The sequence below is a fragment of the Rhinolophus sinicus genome, chromosome 16 (assembly GCF_057876585.1).
Source record: "Rhinolophus sinicus isolate RSI-liver-muscle chromosome 16, RSI-T2T, whole genome shotgun sequence".
NCBI classification, from domain to species: Eukaryota; Metazoa; Chordata; class Mammalia; order Chiroptera; family Rhinolophidae; genus Rhinolophus; species Rhinolophus sinicus.
This window is the reverse complement of record NC_142516.1, coordinates 151,410,351-151,436,013: the sequence shown is the minus strand read 5'-3', so window position 1 is coordinate 151,436,013 and position 25,663 is coordinate 151,410,351. Positions and strand designations below refer to the sequence as shown.

General features: G+C 42.2%; 1 protein-coding gene across 3 annotated transcripts in view; it reads right to left on the bottom strand.

Moving 5' to 3' along the window:
* ABCC4 (ATP binding cassette subfamily C member 4 (PEL blood group)) overlaps positions 1-25,663 on the bottom strand; it is a 246,122-nt gene that overhangs the window by 185,807 nt on the left and 34,652 nt on the right. For all 3 annotated transcript variants that reach the window (XM_019737179.3, XM_074329431.2, XM_074329430.2), the window contains 3 exons: positions 15,279-15,389; positions 14,625-14,745; positions 279-503 (listed from right to left, as the gene is read on the bottom strand). In XM_019737179.3, coding sequence (XP_019592738.3) covers positions 279-503; positions 14,625-14,745; positions 15,279-15,389 — 457 coding nt within the window. The remainder of the gene's footprint in view (positions 1-278; positions 504-14,624; positions 14,746-15,278; positions 15,390-25,663) is intronic.

The following is a 25,663-nucleotide window of genomic DNA, read 5'->3' as shown; positions in this document are numbered from 1 at the left end:
TATGTTTTAATTCGATTCCAATATAAATTTAGTATTTTGCAACGGCCTGTGGCCAAATGTTATCAAAGGCCGCCTTGACATGATCTCAATAGAAAACTCATTATACATTGGTAAAGTTTGCTTAAAGAGAAAAAAAAATTAGCCTGATGCAAATAGCAAGCTTCTCAAGTAAAGTTTAAATGGTTCTATTTATAAAACTATTAGGTAACGTAGAATTTTCTGGAAAGGTTTCTGATGCTTTAGGTGAGGCGCCCATTTTGATACCAAATGACACTTACCTTGCGGTAAATCATATGGCACATGGCTACTCTTAACCTCATCCCAGCACACTGGACGTGATAGAAGTAGAGATGGTGCAGTACGGCAAAAATAAGCGTGAAAGTAGTCAGCAACGTGGCATAGATGTAGGCTTCGTGCAGAGCCACAGAATCCGTGGGATCATAGTTTTCAAAATAAGCAATAATCTTTCCCAAAAATAAGGGCTGGATTACTTTGATGCCTTCCTGAAAAAAAAAAAAGAAAAAAAAAAAGCCTAAATTACACATGAAAGTCAGACCAGTTTACCAGTTTTCCTTAACATAGCATCACTTTCATTATTAGCATATAGAAAAGGCATTATGATCAAGCTACATTCATCACTGATCTAAAAGAAAAAATTAGAACTACTTCTTCTTTATGACAAGCACATAGTAGTTTTAACTTGAAGCCAAAATTGTAAGTTAGTTCAAAGACAATAAAGCTTTAGTATGTGGTGGTTGGTACACTGTGGATGGTAATAAATATTACAACCAGTGCTTTAGAATGCATTTGGCAAAATATCCAGTAAGTCTTGGCCTAAGAGAATAAGGAAAAAAGTGGCAAAAGAAGGGTAAGGAATTTGCTTACATATGAATAGCCCGTTTTCTCTGTGCTCTCAATGTCCCAGCCCAAAAGAAAGTCAAGAATTTACGGGACGCACACTCTTGACACCTTCTTCTGCTTTAAGAGCCTTTATGAGATATTGACACAAACACAGATCAAAAGGGAAGAACTTCCAATCATTCCCAACCCAAATTCAACACGTCTGTAGATCAAGAAAACAGAGTCCAGCTTCTTTTGGAATATTAAAAAGGAAGTTTTATTAAAGTATTAAAGGAACCAGGCTTGGGAAGTTCTCAGGCCCAGGGAGTGTTGCTTTAATATGTCTCCACCCCCTCAAAGCTGGGATGTGCCCTGAAGTACTGCCTCCCTGGAGTCAAAAATTAAGCATAATTTAATAATTAAAAAAAAAAAATTAAGCACGACAGAAGCCAAGCTAAAAAATAACGTCATCAGTGGCTCTTGATCAGCCATACATTGCAAGTGCTTGCTACAACCCAAGGCAAAAATTAAAAATCCTACATCCATGAGTTGGGAGTCATTGGGCTTACCTCCTGAATAAGACTAGGGGAAAGTATTTTTCTTCCCAGCAAAGAGACACAAAAACTTGCCCCTCCCTGGCAAATGGCCACTCCACCCTACAAACTACTGGTTTGGTAGGAAAAGCAGGGTAAAGAAGGGTACGGTTTGTTGCTCAGATTTAAGTCTTCTGAAAGACTTCTCCATTGATAAGATTCGCTAGCGATTTAAAACCATCCTTCTCTTGGTACAGAGACGGGGACACTTACAAATGGAGATTTCCTTTATAAACGCAAATGTCCCTTACCAAAGAAGAGTTAACTTCTACTATGTTTTCAGAGCTTCTCCAGTGTCTACCATTTCTCAAAAACAATCAGCTCAAAATAATCTTTATACCAAAGATGCATATTCTAGGGTGGCATACTCTGCTACCCTTCAATCCTATTCTATTTTTGTATTTTTGAAATATTCTTAAAAACATATACGAAAACAAAAAACAATGCATGAAGCAGTTGACAGAGGAGCACAGAGCTGTTGATGGAAAAAAACACCTAGTCTTGGCTCTCTGACCAGTCAGTGGGGGCTGTGGCAGGAGAGAAAGCATCAGGACAGAATGCCAAGTAGGAATCAAAATGTTTTGCTTCAGAAAACAGGTGTGCCACTTGCAAGCCACATGACCCTAAGCCTGTCACATCCTTATCCTTGGAAACACCTGCCTTGTCTCAAGTCCTGGGACAGCTAAACTACCATGTTTTCCCGAAAATAGGACCTAGCCAGACAATCAGCTCTAATATGTCTCTTGGAGCAAAACTTAATATAAGACCCGGTCTTATTTTACTATAAGACCGGGTCTTATATAATATACTATTATATACTATAAGACCTGGTCTTATATAAGACTGGGTATAACATATTATAATACCGGGTATAACATAATATAAGACAAGACCAGGTCTTGTATTAATTTTTGCTCCAAAAGATGCATTAGAGCTGATTGTCTGGCTAGGTCTTATTTTCAGGGAAACACGGTAGCTATGACAGCAAAAAGTGCTCAGAAGAAATCAGCATGAAAATAAGCTTAAGCTATGATCAATTTTATTATACAGAAGTTCTGGGAAGAAACCTATTCCATTCTTAATGGCAGAGGCTGGTTTCACAAAGGGTTTGGAAGCTCACTGTTATTTACAGGAGATCATGGCAGAACAAAAAATCTTGACAGACGTCAGTCCTAAAAGCCAACTTTTCTAGACAGTAATTACAAGTTTCACTTCTAAGCAGACTTTTTTTTTTTAACCATTGTGGATGCAATCCTTTTAAAATGAGTCACCTAATTCCTGAACTTCTTAAATCAAATGGACTGGGAAGCATTACCCTTATTGATGGCTCAGTCATCACTGTCGCTATTACTACGCTCATCTCCGTGCTGAGAACCAGCAGGCCGGCTCTGCAGGTCTCCTGCACACTTTCCTAGATACTTCCTCCAGCTCTCCTTTGCTGTGTACTCCTCAGTGGGTGCTCCTAGCCCAGTTTCTTCAGCAGCCACTCCTCAGCCTCCTGGGTTGAGCGGAAGTGAGGGACACTTGGAAGAAAGAGCTGGGAAATAAATGCAAAGGCCCAGTACAGCTGTCCAGGAATCAGCCCTAAATCAAGGCACAAACTCTATTCAGCGAGTTTTGTCTGTTCACTTCTTGCTCATCAGCTGAGTTCCAACATGAAGATTTACACAAACATTTGCCTTCCTACAGCCTCCCCATGGACCAAAGACAATCAGCAAAAGTGGCCTCAGACAAAGGCCAAGTCATGGACAAGGCCGGCAGCCACCTGGGCCATTTCTAACGGCCACTGGAATAGGACCTAACCCCAGTCCACTCCTCCCCCCTCAAAAGGACATGGAAAACCCACACAGTCTCAATGGGTACACCCCACTAACACACCAGCAGACAGGGACCTCATCTCTCAAAGAAAAGGCCCTGTGACTGGGAAGGTGGCCTCTGTCAATGATTGGCCCTTCAAGAGGCTTGAGGCTCTATCTCTCCACCCTGAGGGCTCTGGGCCAGCAGAGACTTGCCACCCGCCCTTCCCCCACAGTCCCTGTGGAGGAGCACACAGCAGCCAGGCGTGCTGGGCACTTACTGGCTGTTCCCTTCCAATTAGTGTTGGCCTGCACGAGCACCGCATTCATCACCAGCCTGGTACTGGTTTCTCCCAGCATGACAACCATTCCTCAATTTTCATAGGACAGAGGTTTTCACTACTTTGAAATCTCAATCTCAAAAGCCTCGCTCTGGACTGGTGTCACCTTGCCTCTTCCAGCTGGTGCTGCCAGGAGGGCCCAGGGAAGCCCCTGCCCACACTTTGGTTGGTAACAGAACACTGCTTGGAAATCATGGATAATCCACGAACCTGAGCTTTTTAGAAAATCCTAGGTTGAGTTCAGATCGTCCACTATCCAAAATACATAGACCAATAAGCAGCATAGATACAAGATCACAAAATGAGAAGCTGCCGAATCACTAAACTAACTTCATCTCATCTAACTCAGTGACGAGTTTTAATGACTGAAAACCCAAAAAAACACCTAAAATGATTGAAATGTAACAGATCCTTACTAATTTTACCCTAAGAAATCATTTCTCTCTAACTTCTCCAAAACAGCAGTGTTAACAGGCAAGCCTAGGAAAACAAGAGTAACTGTATTGGATTTCAGGCTTCTTTTGGCTGCCAGAAAAAAAAAGTCAAGGTTTACCTCCAGTTGAGCCCTAATAACCCTTAGAAGTCCCTGAACGTCAATGCATTAGAACTGAGAGTTATGCCATCTAGAGAGTGAGCATGATATGCTCGTCCAGGAAATCTAGGCCATTGTCTAATTTTATACCATAAACCACGCAGATACGGGCCTGAACACAGCACGAGCAAGCAAGCACCTTCCTGGGAAAAAGCCCACCTCCTCCTCACATCTGATTTGTCTGCTACCAGCAGTGTCGGGTCACACCCAGCTGTCATCATTATACCCCGGACCTGGTGCACACCCTGAGAACGGGAAAGTGTGTTCAGGCATCGGAACAGGAGACCTGCTCCCCACTCTAGGGACTGACCTGGGTGCCCATCCTCGTTGAGCACAAGCAAGCACATCCACTCCGAGCTTCACATCACAGAGACACCAGCTCGCAGCAGGGAACCAGGTGCTCTGGCTAAGTAACAACGCAGAGAAGTTGGCGTCTGCCCAGATCACCTGAGTCCCATGCAAAACCACTGCCTCTCCCTGGTCTGTCTCCAGGAGCCAATCTGAAATGGTGTCTTAAGCGTGCGAATGGATGTTTAGGAACTTAGGTCACCAGGGTAGCCACAACTGTACCCACTTGGAGATAGTACTGAATGAAGGTGGCTTTCTGTAAGTCTCCTTGCCCAACGGAATGCACCATGCTGCTAATGTCAACACCAGTGGCACTTCCAGGACCCACGGGACGTGGCCACCTGGATCTGACCCCAATTTACAATCCCCAATCTGTCTTCCTGCTCCAGGCAGTTCTTAGAATCTTACTTCTTATTCCTAGGCCAAGGTCAAGATGCATGTGTCTGAGACCCTGAAGACACAGGACGAGCTGCCAGTCATAGAGATGGCCAGGCTCGTGAAGTCCAAGTGCCCAAGGTGGAATCTCAAATCTGTCCTTAATGTTTCGAGTGACCCTGAGCACAATATTTAACTACGTGTCACTGTGTGTCCTCTTTTCTAAAATGGGAATGATAATAATAATACTTTCCATTTCGTTTGAGTTGGCCAAAGAAATAAGATACTATTACATGTAAAGTGCTTCCAGTAGCTCGTGATACACATTTTTCAGGTACTTCCTATCCTTACTACACTAATAGTGCTGCTAAGGCTCCCATCCACAGTACCACCAGGTATGAGCCCCCACTGAAACTTCAACTAGGACTTCTACTACTGCCACTGAGTATGAACCACGACGACTATTGCTATTATTACTACTGAGGAGTACTACTATTACTACTATTACTATTACTACTACTACTGAGTATCCCTCTACTGCTGCTGCTACTCATACTAATAGTAATACTAATACTACTGAGTGTGAGCCCCCATGTCGTCCAGGTACTCTATTCCCCACTTTTTGGCCATGACTAACTAACCTCCTAAAAGACAGGCCAGCGCTCTACAGGCTATACCATCATTCAGCCCCCCAATCTTAGCCATCCTGGATGGCCCAGCAATAAGTATTACCAGGGCTGGACAACTTTGAAATCCCAGCACTACAGTGGAGCCAATCCTTTATCAGGAAGAACCCCAGCTCCTGTGGCCTCTGTGTCTACTTCTCCCTAATCTTTCCCAGCAAAGACCCAAAGCTCATTTTGAAATCTAGTCACTACCTGGGGTGAGACCCCACCCCAAGGAGCCAGCAGTCCATGACAGTGAGGAAAACCAGCTCAGTTTAAATTCAGCAACGTGGGCCACTCTTTGAGATCTGCCTGTCTTCAGCTTCTTCAGCACCTGGTAGCAAACGGAAAGTAGAGAACCAAAGACAATACCGAGCCCTGCTCCAAGATACGATCCCACACTAAGCCTGAGGCCACTCATCCCTGTCTACCCACTACCAGGCACCTGGCATGGGCCACAGGCACATACCAAGGATTCCTGGCAAGCAAAAGTCATGAGAGCTCTGCTCTGTGAGGTCAGCAAACACATTTTGTCAGGAAATGCTACATACTCAGGCCACAATGACACCAGCTTGCCACCCTGCTTATTTTAAACTGAGACTTATTGTAACAATGTAGAAACAGTATCATTGGGACACCTGTGCACAGGTCAAAGACAGGCTGGACATCCTCTCCTGCATCCTCTCCCACCCTTGAGTCAGTCCCACTGGTTTACATCTCTACCCTGCCCTTCACAAGGCCACAGCAGGACCCAGGTGGTGGTTGGTGCCCTCTCAAAAAAGGCACTCTGTCCATATACCTGTCCCCACCCTCTGTCTCTGGCACACTGGCCAACCCACCTTTGTCACCAACAAGAACTTCAATCTCCCAGGACTATCTGTTAGCTAACAGATTCCCTGTTTTTCTCCTGTTGTGTAGGACAGAATTCACCTAACTAGCTACCCACTGCCCACAGTACCCTCCAGTACAAGAGCCTTTTAACATACAAATCAACTGGCCTACCCATCTCACCCCAACAAAATGTACTATGACAACTCACCGCCCTTCTGAAGCTAAATCAACCCTTTCACAGCAACTGCAACTTCCATCTCCACTAATCTCATACATGGACAGGGCTACCAATGTCCCTAAGGTAGCACTAAGTTACCACAGGGAGCACGAGCCATCCGGGCAGGTTTTCAGGACCTACCCAGAACAGGCAGGCTAACTGGCACTAGGTTCCCAAGGAGAACTGTGTCTTACTGGAGGATCACGACCAAGGCCCTTCAGGGTCATGGAGGTCATTAGCTTTCTGTCTTTGATTCTCTATTGCCTGTCCTCTCTGATACTCTGCAAAACCAGACTACCAGACTCCACCTTCCAACCAGCAATGTATTCCAACAACCAGGGACAAGAAACCAGAATGGGTGGTGCATATTCTCCAGAATTCATGATGAAGCCAGAGCTCCTCCAAAGAGAGGGCTTTGGCTCGTGGTCCCCAGCCCACTCAAAGTGGGTAGACTGGAGACATACATGTGTGCTCTGGCCAGCTCGAGCCCTGACACAGGGCCCTGGGTTCTGTTTCCCTGGAAGCGGAAAGGTGACAATACCTACTTTGGAAAGAATGCATCAGATTTGGCCTGGTCAAGTTAATAATTATTTGAGCACCTGCAAAATGTCTTACGTTACTCTGGGCTCTAATCCAAATTTACTTCCTTCAAACCACACGGTACATATTCCTTGATGTTGTGGGATCTTTTGGTCAAGGATCACATATAGCACTTATAATATTTACGAGTACCAACAATGTCCTAATATGGTATAACATGTCTTTTCTTTTCAGTACTGTCCTCCCACAATACTCTATTTTAATTGGTTAAAAGAAAAATAGTAATCCCCAAGGTCCAGTCATTTCAGTATTCAGCCATTCTAACAGTGAATACCACCGCTGAGCTACATCATGTTTCCTAGACATGTTTTATCCTCAGGCCTTAAACACTTGCCCGACCCCAGCAGTCCCCTCCATCTCACTACCGATCCACATATACAGTAAGACAAGTCACTGTAGGTAAAAGCTTTTACCGCCACGTCACAGAAGTGGCGGTGTGAGGGGGGCCTCTTGAAATCTCCCCTGGAACTTACCACAAACTGAACATCTATAATCCATCCAAGGACTGTCTTCTCATTACACAGAACAGCTAAAAGACATGCACGAGACTACCTGAAGGTGGGCAAATGGTGTGTGTGGGGGTGGGGGGGTGGAGAGGAAAGGGCAAGTGGGGAGACGCAGCCCACAGCTGCAGAGCTGCGGGGGCCCAGGACGCAGACCGGAGATCACACAGCCAGGCTGTGGGCTCGCTCCCTGCGCCCCACAGTCCTGCCAAGGGATCAGCATAGAGGATGGTGGTGCCCAGCATTCAAGGCAGAGCCCTTAGCTGAGAACTGCGGCTCTCACAATCAAGCAGAAAACGGAAAAAGCACAGTGCCTGGATGACTCCCCCCATCCTCCCAGAGCTCTCCCCACTCCCACCCTTCCAGAGTTTTGAGCAGGTCCCAGAAGTGGAAGGAATAGTGTCAGATTACAGAAGAACTGCGGCCCTCAAAAACTGGAAAAATTGGTTTGACAACTGAGGCTCACGTTGGGGAAGAGGCTGGGACAAGTGTGATACTGCTGGGCTGGCCAGGGAGACAAAAGCACCTGCCTACCCAGCCCCCACCTTTTCTGGGTGGCTCCTGGCTGGACAATTAGAGCTGCTGAGACATATGCAGGTCTTAGCAGTGGGTTGCAGAGGCAGCTCTGGGCTTTAAGAAGCTCAGAAATCTCATGCCCTTCACATCACCTAATGGAAGAAGTGCTCAAAGACCCAGGTGACCTGATCACAGAGAAACCCACCTTCAGGTGGCCAGCTATGGTGTTCTCAGAGCGCTCTTGTGCAGGCAAGAGCAGAAACTGCACTGACTTTGTAAAAACTACCAACCACACCGCATAGCCCCGCCCACCTAGAACTGCATTGGCAGGGGTACTCTGGGTGCCAGGTGGCTGGCTCCGCCTTCACAAGACACAGAGGAGATTTTCTACAGCAGAGGACAACCCGGAGATAGCTGGTGGGCATAAGCCAAGACAGGCACTGTTTTTTATTTTATTATCATTTTTAGATATATATGTTTCTTTTCCTTCTTTTTTTGCCTTCTTTTCTTTTTTCTTTTCCTTGCTCTACTTTTCCTTCTTTTTGCTGTTTTTCCATATGGTTTTTTGTTGTTTTTGTTTTGTTTTGTTTTTTTGTATTTTTGATATTTTTGTTTGCACTGATTGTTGATATGAGTGAATTTGTTTTTTTTGCTGTGCTTGCTTGTTTGTTTTATTCTGAAATTGCCCTGCACAACAGCCCCGCCCAAGAGACACAAGAATCAACACATCCGGAGGCCAGCTTCAGACCAAACCACACCATTACATGACTTAACCCACAAGTGACACACCCAAAGGGAATTCTCAACAGGCACAAGAGCCTGCAGGGCAAAGCCTCCGCTGAGGGGTCAGCCCTCACACAACAGCTCACACACTGTGGGTATTACCAGTCTTCAAGGCTCCTCAGCCCGGGAGCCAATCTCACCCACTAACAAGCCAAAAGCAATCAAGGCTCCACTACAAAAGGAGAACAACCACAACACAAGGGACACCTGTGGAACACAGGCACCGGAGATTAGGGAAACTGAGCAAGTTGACTACAAAGGTCACATACTTCATAAGGTCAACCAACGAAGACAGAGAGACATAGGTGATCTACCTAATACAATAGAAACACACAAAAAGTGACAGGCAGAATGAGGAAACAAAGAAACACGTCCCAAATAAAAGAACAGAAGAAACCTCCAGAAATGGGACTAAATGAAATGCAAGCAATCAAACTACCAGTTACAGAGTTTAAAATAATGTTGATGAGAATGATGAAAGAACTTAGTGAGAATTTCAACAAAGAGATAGCAAGCATAAAGAAGGATATAGAAACCATTCAAATCAATGAAGTCAGAAATAAAGAATACAATAACTGCAGTGAAGAATATACTAGAAGGAATCACCAGATTAGATGAAGCAGAGGATCGAATCAGGGATTTAGAAGATAAAAGCAAAATCCACCCAACTGGAACAACAAAAAGAAAAAAGAATCAAAACAAATGAAAATAGTTTAAGTGACCTGTGGGACAACATCAAGTGCAACAACATGCGCATCATAGGAATACCAGAAGTAGAAGAGAGGGAGCAAGGGATTGAGAACATATTTGAAGACATAATGATCAAAAGCTTCCTTAACCTGATGAAGGAAATCGACATACAAGCCTAAGAAGCGCAGAGAGCTCCAAACAAGATGAACCCAAACAGGCCCACACCTAGACACATCACAGTTAAAATGGCAAAGGTTAAAGACAAAGAGAGAATCCTAAAAGCACCAAGAGATAGACAGCGAGTTACTTACAAGGGAGTTCCCATAAGACTATCAGCTGACTTTTCTACAGAACCTTTGCAGGCCAGAAGGGAGTGGCAGAAAACATTCAAAGTGATGAAAAACAAAGCCCTACAACCTAGATTGCTCTATCCAGCAAGGCTATCATTTAAAATTGAAGGAGAGATAAAGAGCTTCCCAGAAAATAAGCTAAAGGAATTCATTACCACCAAACCATTATTGCAAGAAATGTTAAAAAGGCTTCTTTAAGCAGAAGAAAGATGAAAACAAACTAACAAAGACCAGAAGTACGAATAACAAAATGACAATGACTATGTACCTACCAATAATCACTTTAAATGTTAAGTGGATTAAATGCTCCAATCAAAAGACATAAGGTGGCTGAGTGGATAAAAAAACAAGACCCATACATATGCTGTATACAAGAGACTCACCTCAGATTAACAGACACACACAGGCTGAAAGTAAAGGAATGGAAAAAGATATTTCATGCAAATGGAAATGAGAAAAAAGTTGGAGTAGCAATACTTATATTGGACAAAATAGACTATAAAATGAAGACTATAATAAAAGACGAAGAAGGGTATTACATAATAATAAAGGGATCGATCCCAAAAGAGGACATAACCCTAGTAAACATCTATGCACCCAACATAGGAGCACCTAAATATATAAAACAGGTATTGACTGACATAATGACAGAGATCAACAGTAACACTATCATAGTAGGAGACTTCAACACACCTATGACAACAAGGGACAGATCCTCCAGACTGAAAATCAATATGGAAACAGTGGCCTTAATTAGACCAGTTGGATTTAATTGATATTTTTTAGAGCATTTTACCCCCAAAGCTGCAGAATACACATTCTTCTCAAGCACACATGGTACATTTTCCAAGATAGACCACATGTTAGGCCACAAAACAAGTCTCAGTAAATTTACGAAAACTGAAATCACATCAAGCATCTTCTCCAACCACAGTGCTATGAAATTAGAAATCAATTACAAGAAAAAAACTGGAAAACACACAAATACATGGAGGCTGAATAAAATGTTACTAAATAATGAATGGGTCAACAATTAGCTCAAGGAAGAAATTAAAAGATACCTCGAGACAAACAAAAATGAAAACAACCCAAAATCTATGGGATGCAGCAAAAGCAGTCCTAACAGGGAAATTCATAGCAATGCAGGCCTATCTAAAGAAACTAGAAAAATCTGAAATCAACAGCCTATCATTACATCTAAGGGAACTGGAAAAAGAATAGCAAAATAAGCGCAAAGGGAGTACAAGGAAGGAAATAATAAAGATCAGCACAGAAATAACAAAATAGAGAGCAAAAAAAAAGAATACGAAAGATGAAGCCAAGAGCAGGTTTTTTGAAAAGGTAAACAAAATTGACGAACCTTTAGCCAGACTCATCAAGAAAAAGAGACTACCCAAATTAATAAAATCAGAAATGAAAGAGGAGAAGTGACAACAGACACCACAGAAATACAAAATATTTTAAGAAAATACTACAAGCAACTATACACCAACAAATAAGACAATGTGGAAGAAATGGATAATTTTCTGGAAACATATAACCTTCCAAGGCTGAATCAAGAAGAAATGGAAAATCTGAACACATTGATTACTACTAGTGAAATTGAATCAGTAAACAAGTTCCCAACAAACAAAAGCCCTGGACCAGATGGCTTTACAGGTCAATTTTACCAAACATTCAAAAAAGAATTATCACCTATTCTCTTCAAACTATTCCAAAAAATCTAAAAAGAGAGAAGGCTCCCAAACTCTTTCTATGAGGCCACTATCAACCTGACCCCAAAAACAGACAAAGACATTACAAAAAAAGGAAACTACAGGCCAATATCCCTAATAAACACAGATGCAAAAATCCTCAACAAATACTAGCAAACCAAAGTCAGCAATACATTAAAAAGATCATACACCATGATCAAGTGTGATTCATTCCTGGTGTGCAAGGTTGATTCAATATCCGCAAATCAATTAATGTGATACACCACATTAACAAAACGAAACCTAAAAATCATATGGTCATATCAATAGATGCAGAAAAAGCATTTGACAAAATCCAGCAGCAATTTATGATAAAGACTCTTAGCAAAGTGTGACTAGAGAGATCGTATCTCAACATAATAAAGGCCATATATGATAAACCCACAGCTAACATCATACTCAATGGGGAAAAGCTAAAACCATTCCCCTTAAGATCAGGAACAAGACAAGGTTGCCCACTTTCTCCACTTCTATTCAACGTAGTGCTGGAAGTTCTAGCCACAGCAATCAGACAAGAAAAAGCAATAAAAGGTATCCAAATTGGAAAGGGGGGAGTAAATTGTCATTACATGCAGATGACATGATACTATATAGAGAGAACACCAAAGACTCCACCAAAAAACTATTAGAACTGATAAATGAATTTAGCAGGATACAAAATTAATATTGTAGCAGAATACAAAATTAATATTCAGAAATCATTTGCATTTCTATACACCAATAATAAACTATCAGAAAGAGAAAATAAGAAAACAATCCCACTTACAATTGCTGCTAAAACAATAAAATATTTAGGAATAAATTTAACCAAAGAAGTAAAAGATCTGCACTCAGAAAATTACAAGACACTGAAGAGAGTAATTAAAGAAAATACAAATAAATGGAAACACATATCATGCTCATGGATAGGAAGAATTAATATAGTTAAAATGTCCATACTACCTACGGGAATATATATTCAACACAATATCCATCAAACTACCAATGAAATTTTTCATAGAAATAGAGCATATAATCCTAAAATTTATAACGGAACCATAAAAGACCCTGAATATCCATGGCAATCTTGAGAAATAAGAACAAAGTGGGAGTTATTATGCTACCTGACACCAAATCATACTACGAGGCTATAGTAATCAAAACAGCATGGTACTGGCATAAAAGCAGACACAAAGATCAATGGAACAGAATAGAGAGCCTAGAAATCAATCCATACCTATATGGTCATTTAATCTACGACAAGGGAAGCAAGAACTTGTATTGGGGTAAAGACAGTCTATTCAATAAATGGTGATGGGGAAAATTGAACAGACACATGCAAAAAATTGAAGCTGGACCACCTCCTTACGCCATGAATGAGAATGAATTCAAAATGGATTAGACTTAAACGTAAGATCCGAAATCATAAAACGCCTAGAAGAAAACGTAGGAAGTAAATTTGCAGACATTACCCTTAGTAATATTTTTACTGATATATCCCGTCGGGCAAGGGAAGTAAAAGAAAAAATATACATATGGGATTACATCAAACTAAAAAGGTTTTTCACGGCAAAGGAAACCATCAATAAAACAAAAAGGGATCCTACTGAATGGGAGAAGATATTTGTCAATAATACATCTGATAAGGGGTTAATATGCAAAATCTATTTAAAAAAAACTCATTCAACTCAACACCAAAAAAACAAACAATCCAATTTAGAAATGAGCAGAGGACACGAAAGAGACATTTTCCTGAAGAGGACATACAGATGGCAAACAGACACATGAAGAAATGCTCAACCTCATTAACCATTAGAGAAATGCAAATAAAAACCACAATAAGATACCACCTCACTCCGGTCAGAATGGCTATCATTAATAAATCAACAAACAACAAATGCTGGCAAGGAAGTGGAGAAAAGGGAACCCTTGTGCACGCTTGGTGGAATTGCAGATTGGTGCAGCCACTATGGGAATCAGTTGGAGGTATCTCAAAAAATTGAAGATGGCATTACCTTACGACCCAGCAATTCCACTCTTAGGTACCTATCCAGAAAAATCCAAAATGCTAATTCGAAAAAATATATACACCCCTATGTTTATTGCAGTGCTATTCACAATAGCCAAAACATGGAAATGATCGAAATGCCCATCAGTAGACAACTGGATTAAGAAACTGTGGTACATTTATACAATGGACTATTACTCGGCCATAAAGAAGAATGAAATCCTACCATTTGCAATGATATGGATGGACCTCGAGAATGTTATGCGAAGTGAAATAAGTCAGACGGAGAAAAACAAATACCATATGATCTCACTTATATCTGGAATCTAAAGAACAGAGTAAGCAACCAAACTAAACAGAAATAGTCTCAGAGATACAGAGAAAAAACTGATGGTTACTATAATCAATAATGTTGTAAAGATTTTGTAGGGAATCAGATGGGCACTTGTCTTATTAGGAAGACCATTTCATGGACGGTAATAGATGACTGACCACTGTGCTTTACACGTGAAGCTGAACAATATTGAATGTCAACTATAATATTATATATATATGTGTGTGTGTGTGTGTGTGTGTGTGTGTGTGTGTGTGTGTGTGTGTAGATAGATAGATAGATAGATAGATAGATAGATAGATAGATAGATAGATAGATAGATAGGTCACAGGATGTGGAGTACAGCATAGGCAATAGAGTCAATGGAATTGTAATAGCTATATACGATGCCAGAGGGGTAGTAGATTGGGGAATGAGGGTTATCACTTTATAGGGGTGTAAATGTCTAGTACATTGTTTTGTACACTTGAAACTAATTTAAAAAAAAAAAAAAAAAAAAAAGCTTTTACCTCAATCAACGTAAAAATTCCCAGAACTACATAGGGTTTCCAGTAACACTTTATGATTGCTTTTGTTAAAGAAGGCTTCTGTGAGTTTTTCTCAGCTCTCAAAACTTCTTTATCCCAGTACCTGCAATGAGAAACAAAGCACAGTGAAGAAAAGCACGCCCTGCCATAGGGCAACCCGGGTGAGCTGGCAAAGTGAAACATAAGTGTTTATTACAGGGCATTTCATGGCCGTCCCATAAATGCTGGCTAATTGTTTGCAGGGCTCCTGCAAGATGTGTGGTGCAATATCTGAAAAACAGGCCTGGAAGGAAAGAATCCCCATCTCAGGAAACAAGTTACTGCCAAGCTCTGCTGGATTTACAGCACCGTGGGCAGCCCAAGAAGGCAGACAGGAGTATGACAACCCTCCAGTAATTTCTCCTCCTGGGACAGATCTCAGCGTCCAGGGCCATTGCAGTGAGCTCCTTCCACGCTCACAAATGCACGGGAAACACAGGTTTTTCCCCCAGCTGTCAAAGTGGGCTAACGAGGGGAGGTGAATGTGCAATGTTAGGGGAAGTAGGCTCCAGAAGGGCCCAAAAGAAGGCCAAACCATTAGCCACACACTTAAAAGGTCTTGCTTTCTTACCCTCCTCCTTCCTGCCTGTTGCTTACCCTTGCAACTCTTCTCCAAGATGCTTTGAGCGATCTCCAGGAAGCACTGAATACATATCATCTTCTTCTAATCTCCGTTTGTGACCAATTTTAAACAAGGGATTTAGCCACCTATTAAAAATTAAGAGAAAAAATAAAGTCTACATTTTAATTATACAGATATGGGAAAAATTAAACTTTTAGATAATGTTCTCTCTCTCTCTCTCTCTCTCTCTCTCTCTCTCTCTCTCTCTCTCTCTCTCTCTCTCTCTCTCCCCCCTCTCATCTCTCTCCTGTCCGCTGGGAGGGCCTGAAAACAATGACACAGCATTATCAAAGAACACTCCAGAGCCCAGATGTTGGTTTACTACTTGTCTTCCGTAAAGGAGCCAGGGCTCTTTGAAGAAATGACTACTCCAAGGTTGAGGCAGTATAGTAGTATCAACACCTGACAATTAGTATTTTTATTGTCATGTAAGTGCCTGACATTAAGCTTTTGATTGCGGAGGTATCCACTTCAAAGACATTCAACTCAAACACATAGCAGGCTACAGGACTAGATAAAGCCAGGCCACCCATCTACGAAATTCCCTTTTTCTTTTCCAGAAAACTGTTTGACCTAGATAACTAACCATTTGACCACTTGCTTTTCCCTTCCTGCACTTTAATTCCTACTGTTAGGTTTTAAATACACCATGAAGAGTGAAGCTGCAAAATCGTAGGCACCCCACCCTCAACCTCAGAAGGGCAGAACCCCAGGTGCATGTCCTCACACTTCTCAATCTCTCCTCCAGCTCCCCAGGACCTCCCTGTGGGGCCCCAGGCATGCCATGTACCCTCCAGGACCTGTGAATCATAAACTTTGTCTTTTCTCCAAGTTCCCTATTAATCATAGCTGACATGTGGCTTGTATTCTTAAGGACCACAAGGGCCGGTACAGCCACAACACTGAATCCTAAGGGAAAATGTCTGTGAGCACTTGCCCCAAGTAGTAGTGGCCCGGGTGAGTAGTGACCCAAGCATTCTTAGCAATGGCATCACTAGGGATGAGACCAACACAAAACAGGCAGAGAAAGTACAAAATGGGCCTGAAGCATCTTAAAATAAGGAAACACTCAAGAAATCACGAGGGTATGTCCAAAGGACAGAGAAGCCAGTCTGAAGGGCTCTCACTAGACAAGTCTGGGATACTCTGAGCATCAATATAATAATAAAAGTGAACTGGCATCTTAAGATGACTAACCATAGAACTGGGAGGTCTATGGGTGGAGCTGGGCTCCCTGTTACTCTCTAGTCCTGACTTCCTGTTAAAACTTTATATATCCAACTTCCGGAAGAGGGATTTATTTAAAAAGGGGGGCCATCTTTGGCAAAGGCCACTGTTTGGGATGTGGGCGGCCGGCCAGAGGTGCGCAGCTGGAGGTGTGCATCTTCACTCTGCTGTGATGGTTTTGTTTCTTTTTCTGTCCCGAATAAACCCTCTTGTGGTGGACTACCTGGAGAATTATTTTGTCGACAATAAATAAATGGCAATGAATCATAACCCATTAAATAACAAGAATCCATGAATCCTTACTTATACATAAATGCAGGGGGAGGGGAAGGAAAGCACTTCCATTCTAGAATGCAAATAAACATTTAAGGAACAACGGAGTTAGAAAATTATCAATGGAAGTGAATACCAGTGAGTGAAAGTTTGATGTGAAAAAGGATATTCACATAATCTCAAATTATCTCTACTAATTAGTTATTAATTGTGAAAGGAAAAACTATAACTTTATAGAGAACTCCAAGAAAAACCCCATTCAAATAAACTGTCATTATCCATTATACTCATAAATGGATACTATTTAAATGATTATTAATACACACATCGTTTTACTGATTTCGACAGCGTAAGGAAATTTCTGAAGCCAGACAATAACCGGTGAAAGCAGAGATTACATGTCTCTTGTTTACTGCTTTATCCCTAGCACAGTACAGGTACAGAGCAGTTACTCAATCATTTGTTGAATAAGTGAGCATGAATAAATTGTTAAGGAAGCTGTAAGAGAAACTGAACTCCAGATTTCGCTAACCCTGGTAAGCTTGGCACCTCTCAAGAACCCTGGTCCACGAGCCAGAAGACTGGATTCCACGAGCCAGAAGACTGGATTCCAGCCCCAGAAATGGTACTGAGGACCCCAGAGTTTTCAGGGCCTCAACCATTCCCCCTTCATTTCTACAAGCTCCAGATGTTGCACCTCGATGACCCTTTGGCAGTCACTTAATATCCTAGGTCTCAATTTCCTTCCAAAGCAAAAGTATAAATCTGTGAGCTTTACCATTAAACAGGTTTGAAATGTGCTGGGCCATTTATTCTACGGTTATTCTCTGAATAAAACGCTCAGGAAATTAGCACTGGAACTAACCCAGATGACGATACTGAACTTTAAAGGCCCTCTTTAAAATTCTGCTTGCACAGGAAAACATGCTCAATATCACCAATCTTTAGGGAAATGCAAATCAAAACCACAGTGAAATACCATCTCACACATATTTAAATGGCTACCATCCAAAAGTGTTGGATAGATATGGAGAAACTGGAACCCTTGCACAATGCTGGTGGGAATGTGAAATGGTGCAGTAACAAAAGGACAAATAATGTATGATCCCAATTGCATGAGGTACTTAGAGTGGTCAAATTCAGAGAGACAAAAGGATGGACAATTAAGTTCACGAACTTTCCACCATTCATTCACACGGTGGAAAGTTCTTGAATTTAATTGTCCAACCTTCGTAGAAAGGGTGGTTACCAGAGGCTGGGAGGGAAATAAGTGAGGAGTTTCTGTTTAATGAAACATTAAAGCAAGATGAAAAGAATTCTGGAGTTTGGTTGCACAACAATGTGCAAATACTTAACACTACTGAACTGTACCCTTTAAAATGGTTAAGATGGTAAATTTTACGTTATGTACATTTTATCAAAATATTTAAGTTTAATGAGTAAAATAAATACTGCTTAATGTGTTTCAGGTGGAAATCCTCCTGCATTAGAGTTTAAGACTTTGCCACTTTCTGGTTGTATGACCTTGAACTAGCCTTACTTCTGAGTATTGGCATCCAGCAAATACCTCCCAAGGCTGCTGAGAGGATGACTGGGGTTGCTTTGAACACTGCAAAGTCCCACCAGACAAATACAGTGCTTCCCCGAAAATAAGACCGGGTCTTATATTAAGGTTTGTTCCAAAACACATTAGGGCTTACATTCAGGGGATGTCATCCCAAAAAATCATGCTAGGGCTTATTTTCCGGTAAGGTCTTATTTTTGGGGTACCACCCATTACCACAACAGAGCTCTTAAGTAATCACATTTGGATCCCATGAGAAAGCCTCTAATAACTTTGACAGACGAGATTACTCAATTCAGCAAATTTCTTTTGTTGACTTACAGACCCTCCCAATTTCCTTCACTGCCTAAAACTTTAAAAGCTGAGCCCTATGGGTACCAGCAAAGGTTTTCATTTCCACCTGATGGCAAGCCTCCTTTCACAAGAGCCTAAATTATCTGTCACCACCTAAGTAAGGAATTAGACATGGACGGACAACTGAGACAATTGCAATTTATCCCTGAAGGGTTCCTCAACAATTCCAGACTACTGCCGAAGGAACCCTCCCTCAACCCAGCTGCCCCCAGGGATCCTTCTCAGGGATCCTTCTCTCAATGGTGTTGTAGTCTCCTTCCCCTCTTCTTCCACAACACTTAATACACAGGTCCCTCTTGCTTCACCATGGAGCATAATTCCTTCAGGGCAATGACTACTCACAAAAAAACTTGGACACTCCATGACCAAAGATAGTGTCTGGTTGTCTCCGTGCCTGGTCACTGGGATTCATCCAGTACAAGATAAGAACACCCACACTGCAGACGAGCTATGTCAAAAAGCAAATTAAATGCAGAGGCAACTCTGAAGCTAGAATCTTCTTTCCTCAATCCTCTGCAACTTTTCTCCATTCCTAAAATTGGGTCAAAATATTTCCTCATCCCTTCCCCCTCCATCTACTACCTGTTTTTTCCTCATCAAAATAAGCCAAGCAGCAGGGCAGGCTGTGTCATCCTCCTTCCCCAATGTTCCCCAGCCCCCTCCACTCCTTCTGCTCTGGGGTCCACGTGTGTCCTCCCAGGCTGTGAGCACTGCAGCAATCTCTGGTTCATCCCTGGCCTACCTGTCTCCCTTTTCTTCCACCAGCTAAGCCATGCCTTTTCCATCTTCATAGTGCCCATTGTCTTATCACCACACGTCTTCCCAATACTTTTCCCACACTACGACCAACACTAAGAATCTACAACTATTTGTGCATGGATAACTGTCCTAATTGCCTTCTTAAACACACACACACACACAGTAACCGTGAGAACAAAACGAGGAATCATGGATAAGACACTATTTCTGCTGCCCAACGTACATGGCTGTGAGGGGATTAAAGCACCATTGGTTGGAACTAGTAAGAAAGAAATCTTAAAACCAGCAGTTGACATCCTAACCTAGTCAGCACCGCCCACGGGGCCACCGCTCTGTAAAGGACTCAGTCCCTGCCAAGACCCCTTCTGAGCCTCTCAGTGCCTACAGGCTTGTGGTCCTCTGAAGATGTGCTCAACAGCACCTGTTCCAATCAAACGCTTTCTTCCAGACTATCTAACCTCATCCCCTGTAAAGGATGACATGAGATGTGATCGAAAAATACGGTGAATGCTAAAATTTAATTTAAAAAAATGCATTACAGTAAATGACACATTACCATTAATCCTCTTCAAAATACTCCCCCTCGCTTCAAACAAACTTATCCCATCATTCTTGCCACTTTCTGAAGCAGGTCTGGAAGTCCTCTTTCGTGAACGTCTTTACTTGCGCTGCCGTGACTGCCTCAATGTCCTGACTCAAAACGTTTACCTTTCATGGTCATTTTGACTTTGGGGAAGTCGCATGGTGCCAGATCCGGTGAATAAGGTGGATGAGGACACACCGTAATGTTTTTGTTTGACAGAAATTGCTGTATGCCAGAAGCGATGTGTGACATGGAGCCTTTCCGTTGTGATCAACAAATACGGTGAAGGCTGCTGCCAAGCGTCATCCAATGGAAAGGCAGGGATCTTCAATATGGGAAGTGGCCCGTTGAACCTTAGTAACAGTGTGTGACAAGTTTCAACTTGTTCAGTGCAGTCAGTCGGGTGTGAGTTATGATTGAGAGAAGGTGTGTTTTAAAGTGTGCCCTAAATCACCCCCTCATCATGACAATGTTCTGTGTCACACATCACTTTTGATATATGGCAATTTCTGTCCAATAAAAACATTATAGTGTGTCATCATCCATCTTATGCACTGGATCTGGCACCATGTGACTTCTGGCTCTTCTCCAAAGTAAAAACGATTCAGGACATTGAGGCAGCCACAACAACATAACTAAAGACACTCACGAAAGAGGACTTCCAAACTGCTTCAGAAAGTGGCGAGAATGATGGGGTAACTGTGTTTGAAGTGGGAGGGGGGTATTTTTAGGGGGATAATTGGCAATGTGTCTTTTACTGTAATAATTTTTTTTATTTAAACATTGTTTAATCATACCTGATAGCTCTTGCTTCCAAGCTCAAGATACCCCTCCTGAGTAAGGAATATGACTGCCTAACAAAGCAAGCCTTTGATGTCATTCACTGGAATTAGGGAACCACAAAGCACAGAAAGTACTTTACTTGGGTCAAAGAATTGCTCCAGAAGCTTTAATCACATGCATGTGAATATGTAATTCATATTGTCTTAATTAAAAGGATACCTTCTCAAGGCTAAAGAACTGATATAATTTAGTCAGTTATTGTGATGCTTAAAGTTTATCAGTCCATGGGACATAAACATCTGGGAAGTTAGGTTAATTTAGGAGATATGTCATCTCATGAAGCCTGCAAAGCCATACCTTGGTACACGCACCACCGTCGTGTCTGCATATTTGCAGTAGCTTTTCCAGTCACATATCCCACTGTCCCAACAGGAACCCTTTCTCACAACCAGACGGTTGCCCACTTAAGCCCTGAACACACACTGGCACTGCTACCTCCATTCCTCCGACCTGATAGGCCTTCATCATTTAAAAAAAGTTTTAATAGACTTTATTTTTTACAAAGTTTCAGGTTCACAGCAAAACTGAGCAGAAAGTACAGAGTTCGCAATCACCCCTGCCCCACACTGTCACACAACCTCAGCCATTATCAAAATCCCCCCAGAGTGGTACATCTGTTACAGTCAATGAACCTATGTTGACATGTCATTATCACCCAAAGTTCATAGTTTACACTAGGGTTCACTCATTGTGTTGAACAACCTATGGGTTTTGATCCATGTATAAGTTAACATGTATCCAGCATTACTGTATCATACAGAATAGTTTCGCCCTAAAAATCCTCTGAGCTCCACCTGTTCATCTCTCCCTGCCCCTAAACCCCTTAACTTTTTACTGTCTCCGTGGTTTTGCCTTTTCCAGAATCGTCATACAGTTGAAATTGCACAGTATCTAGCCTTTTCATACTGGCTTCTTTCGCTTAATAATATGCACTTAAGGTTCCTTCATGTCTTTTCATAGCTTGGTAGCTTATTTCTTTTGTGTTGAATAATAGTCCATTGTCTGAATGGACCACAGTTTAGTTATCCATTCACCAACTTAAGGACATCATGGTTGCTTCCAAGTTTTGGCAATTATAAATAAAGCTTCTATAAACATCCAAGTACAGGTTTTTGTGTGGACATAAGTTTTCAACTCCTTTGGCTAAATGCCAAGGAGCGTGATTGCTGAATCATATGGTAAGAGAACGTTTAATTTTGTGAGAGCTTCCTAAACCGCCTTCCAAAGTCACTGTACCATTTTGCGTTCCCACCTGCAACAAACGCGAGTTTCTACATCCCTTTTTTTTAAATCTGATTTAATTGATCCCTGCTTCAAATTCTAGCTCTTTCAAAGGGCCCTCTCTGACCTCTTTCTCCAGCAAACCTCTCCTTCCTTGGATCCATGGCAACTTATGTGGCATTTATCAGAAATCCTTACACATAATCTCTCCTGCCTGTCGTCACCCACTGAGGCCCACATATAAGATCTCAGCAACAAAGATGTTTGATGTGGTACACATTATTTTGAAAACTGACATCTAAAAAAGTGACATTTCCCATAAAAATCCAGATTACTAAGTGCCCTTTAACACCCAGAAAGTCTGCCTACACTATGTCCACATTTCCCCATACTAGTCTGATAATTTCTACCTACTTCATTAAAAAGAAGTGCCAGTCATTGTATGCCCATGATCATATGTTAGTCACAACAGCCAAAAGGTGGAAGCAACCCAAGTGTCCATCAACGGAGTAATGAATAAACCAAGTGTGGTATATATACATACACTGAAACATTATTCGGCCTTAAAAAGGAAGGAAATTCTGACACATGCTACAACATGGATGAATCCTGAGGATATTATACTATGTGAAATAAGCCAGTCACAAAGGGACAGCCACAGAATAATACCCTTAAAAAGGACTGAGATGGTAAATTTTTGTATTGATATATATACACAATGGAATATTATTCAGCCATAAAAAAGGAAATCTTGCCATTTGCGACAACGTATGTGGAACTTGAGGGCATTATGCTAAGCGAAGTAAGTCAGACAAAGACAAATACTGTTATGATCTTACTTATATGTGGAATCTTCAAAAAGGAAAAAAAAGCTCACAGAGAACAGATTGGTGGTTGGCAGAGATGGGGGGGTGGATGAAATGGGTAAAGGAGGTCAAAAGGTACAAACCTCCAATTATAAAATAAATAAGTCATGGGGATGTAATGTAATGCACTGTATGGTGACCATAGTTAATAATACTGTGTTGCATATTTGAAAAGTGCTGAGTAAATTTTAAAAGTTCTTACCACAACAACAAAAATTTTTGTAACTATGTAGGGTGACGAATGTTACTGTGGTGATTACTTCACAATATATATATACATATTGAATCATTATTACAGATCTGAAATTAATATGTCAATCATACCTCAATTTTTTTAAAACATGGTAAATTTTATTTATCCGTATTTCATCACAATTTGGGGTTTTTTTTTGGTTTTTTAATTTATTTTTCAGTTACAGTTGATATAAAATATTATATTACTTTCAGGTGTACAATATAGCGATTAGGCATTTATATACCTTATGAAGTGACCACCCCAATAAGTGATCACCCATTTGACACCATACATAATGATTACAATGTTACTGACTACATTCCTTATGCTGTACTTTACATGCCCATACCACAATTTTTTAATTTTAATAAAGAAACACCTGTTGAAATCCACTACATTGATTTCCTGACACACTAATGGCTCCGCTGTGTGTACACTGCCCTTAGCACCATAAACTCCATAACAGACGAGGGGGTCCTTACAGGGCAGGATGATCTCTTGGCCATTTTTGCGTACTCCATTCCCAGCACAGTTCCTGGGACAGTGAAGCTCAGTGACTATTTCAGCCATATGGAAATGACCCTTCATGATAAATTGGCATTTGGGGCTACAATGAGGCTTCTGTTGAGGGTTTCCTCCCCGCATAGCTCACACTTGGCTGTCACTCCTGCATCACTTCCTGTTTCCCATACAATGAGAAGGAAGTGAAAGGTAGAATAACTAAAATAATACACATAGTTCCCAGTGCTGAAGAGGCTAAGTACCCCCAACAGAGCAGTGCGCTTGACTGAGGGAGCCCATGCCCCAAGGCGTGTTCCCTAGTGTCCCGGTAATACACAAAGCCACAGAAACACTTGGCATATCTTCCTGAAAGCTTCAGTAAATTGTGGAATTGAAATAAATCAACACTGAATAAATGGAAACACTGGCAAGGAAATGCCATGCTTGCAGGGAGCTGCTTTGGCAAACAACTTCTATACTTCCTAAGGGTGTTCCTCCAACCTCTTCTCCCTTCAGGGATCCCTGGGGGGGCGGAGGCAGACAAACTATGGCTTCACTGTTATACTTTCTTAACACCAGTGGGTACAGCTTTCCAATAATGGAGACCCTTGAAGGGTTTGGTTCCTTAGACCCCACCTCCAAGCTTCAGCCACAAGCTGCCACATGCTGTGGCCCAAGAGAACATTCGCCATTAAGCTCCAGGATTAGACCACCCACTGAGGACAACACTGACGGCTCCTCTGTAAATCACAACCCAATCACCTGCACTAGACGAGCTAACTAGCCCCCCTGGTTCACCTCCATCACCCAGTCTGACCCTGCCTCCCAGGCCTCTCATGGAATTCCCTGAAACTCCCCTATTATCAGCAAACACCCTTAAGCTCTCAGCCCCTTGTTCTTAGCAGGGGCCTAGTTGGCCCCCGGAGACACAGCTGGACTCTGGAGACATGGCTTCCCTGCAGCCTCAAGGTGGCCCTCCAGTTTCCCCAATTCCATTTTCTAGCCCGATGCCCCTCCTAGCAGTAAACATCTCTGTACCTCCAAAGGCCCTGGCAGCTAGCTACTCATTGCTGCGTCTAGAAAATTCCCTGCCACTGCCTATCATTCATTGTTCAGCAACTCTAGCTGCTGGATCAAGCTTCCCCCTTACCCCTAACTCCCAGCATCACTATGAATGATTTCTACACCCCATACAAAGGGCACCCCAAACTCCAGCTGCTCACTTTTTTGTTCTCATCTCTTCTGGAATGTTCCTTCCTCTTTATTCTATTGCACATACCAAACATGGGCTTTCAGACCTCCACGATGCCTGCTAATGGCTGTGACCTTCCACCTGCCATGCTCACATTTACTCAGCCAGTCTGGCCTCTGAGCTGACCGAGTAGAGCCTCGCACTGCCCTAGGGGACACTCTCCATCCCCTCCCCACCTTCAGATACCATCTAAATGTCAAGAGCCAAGCTTCTCCTCCAAACTCCAGACTCCAGTAGCTAAGTGCTTACCTGTCATCTCACAGATGTCTAACAGGCCCTAAGGTCTAGGATGGAACTCCTGATTTTCCCTGCCCAAACTGTTCTTTCCCATCTTAGTAAACGGGCAACCCCATAGAGCCCAGCACTCAAACCAGAAACCTGGCTGTCACCCTTAATGCCTCACTTCCCCTTGCCCCCTCAGCTGCTACCTCCAAAGTGCAGCCTGACCCCATCCACTTCCCTGCACCTACTTCCCCCCACCAAGGCCCAAGCGGCCATGGGTTCTCGGTGCTCCCACAGCCTGCTAACTGAAAGCCCGCCTGCTTTCACTCTTGGTTTCCCTACAATCTTTGTACACAAAAGCCAGAATGACTTCTTTAAAAATGCAAGACCATGCTGTCATCTGGCAGCAGAATGACACCTAAGCTCCTGCAGGAGTGTCATGTGTAAACAGGTCCCTCCT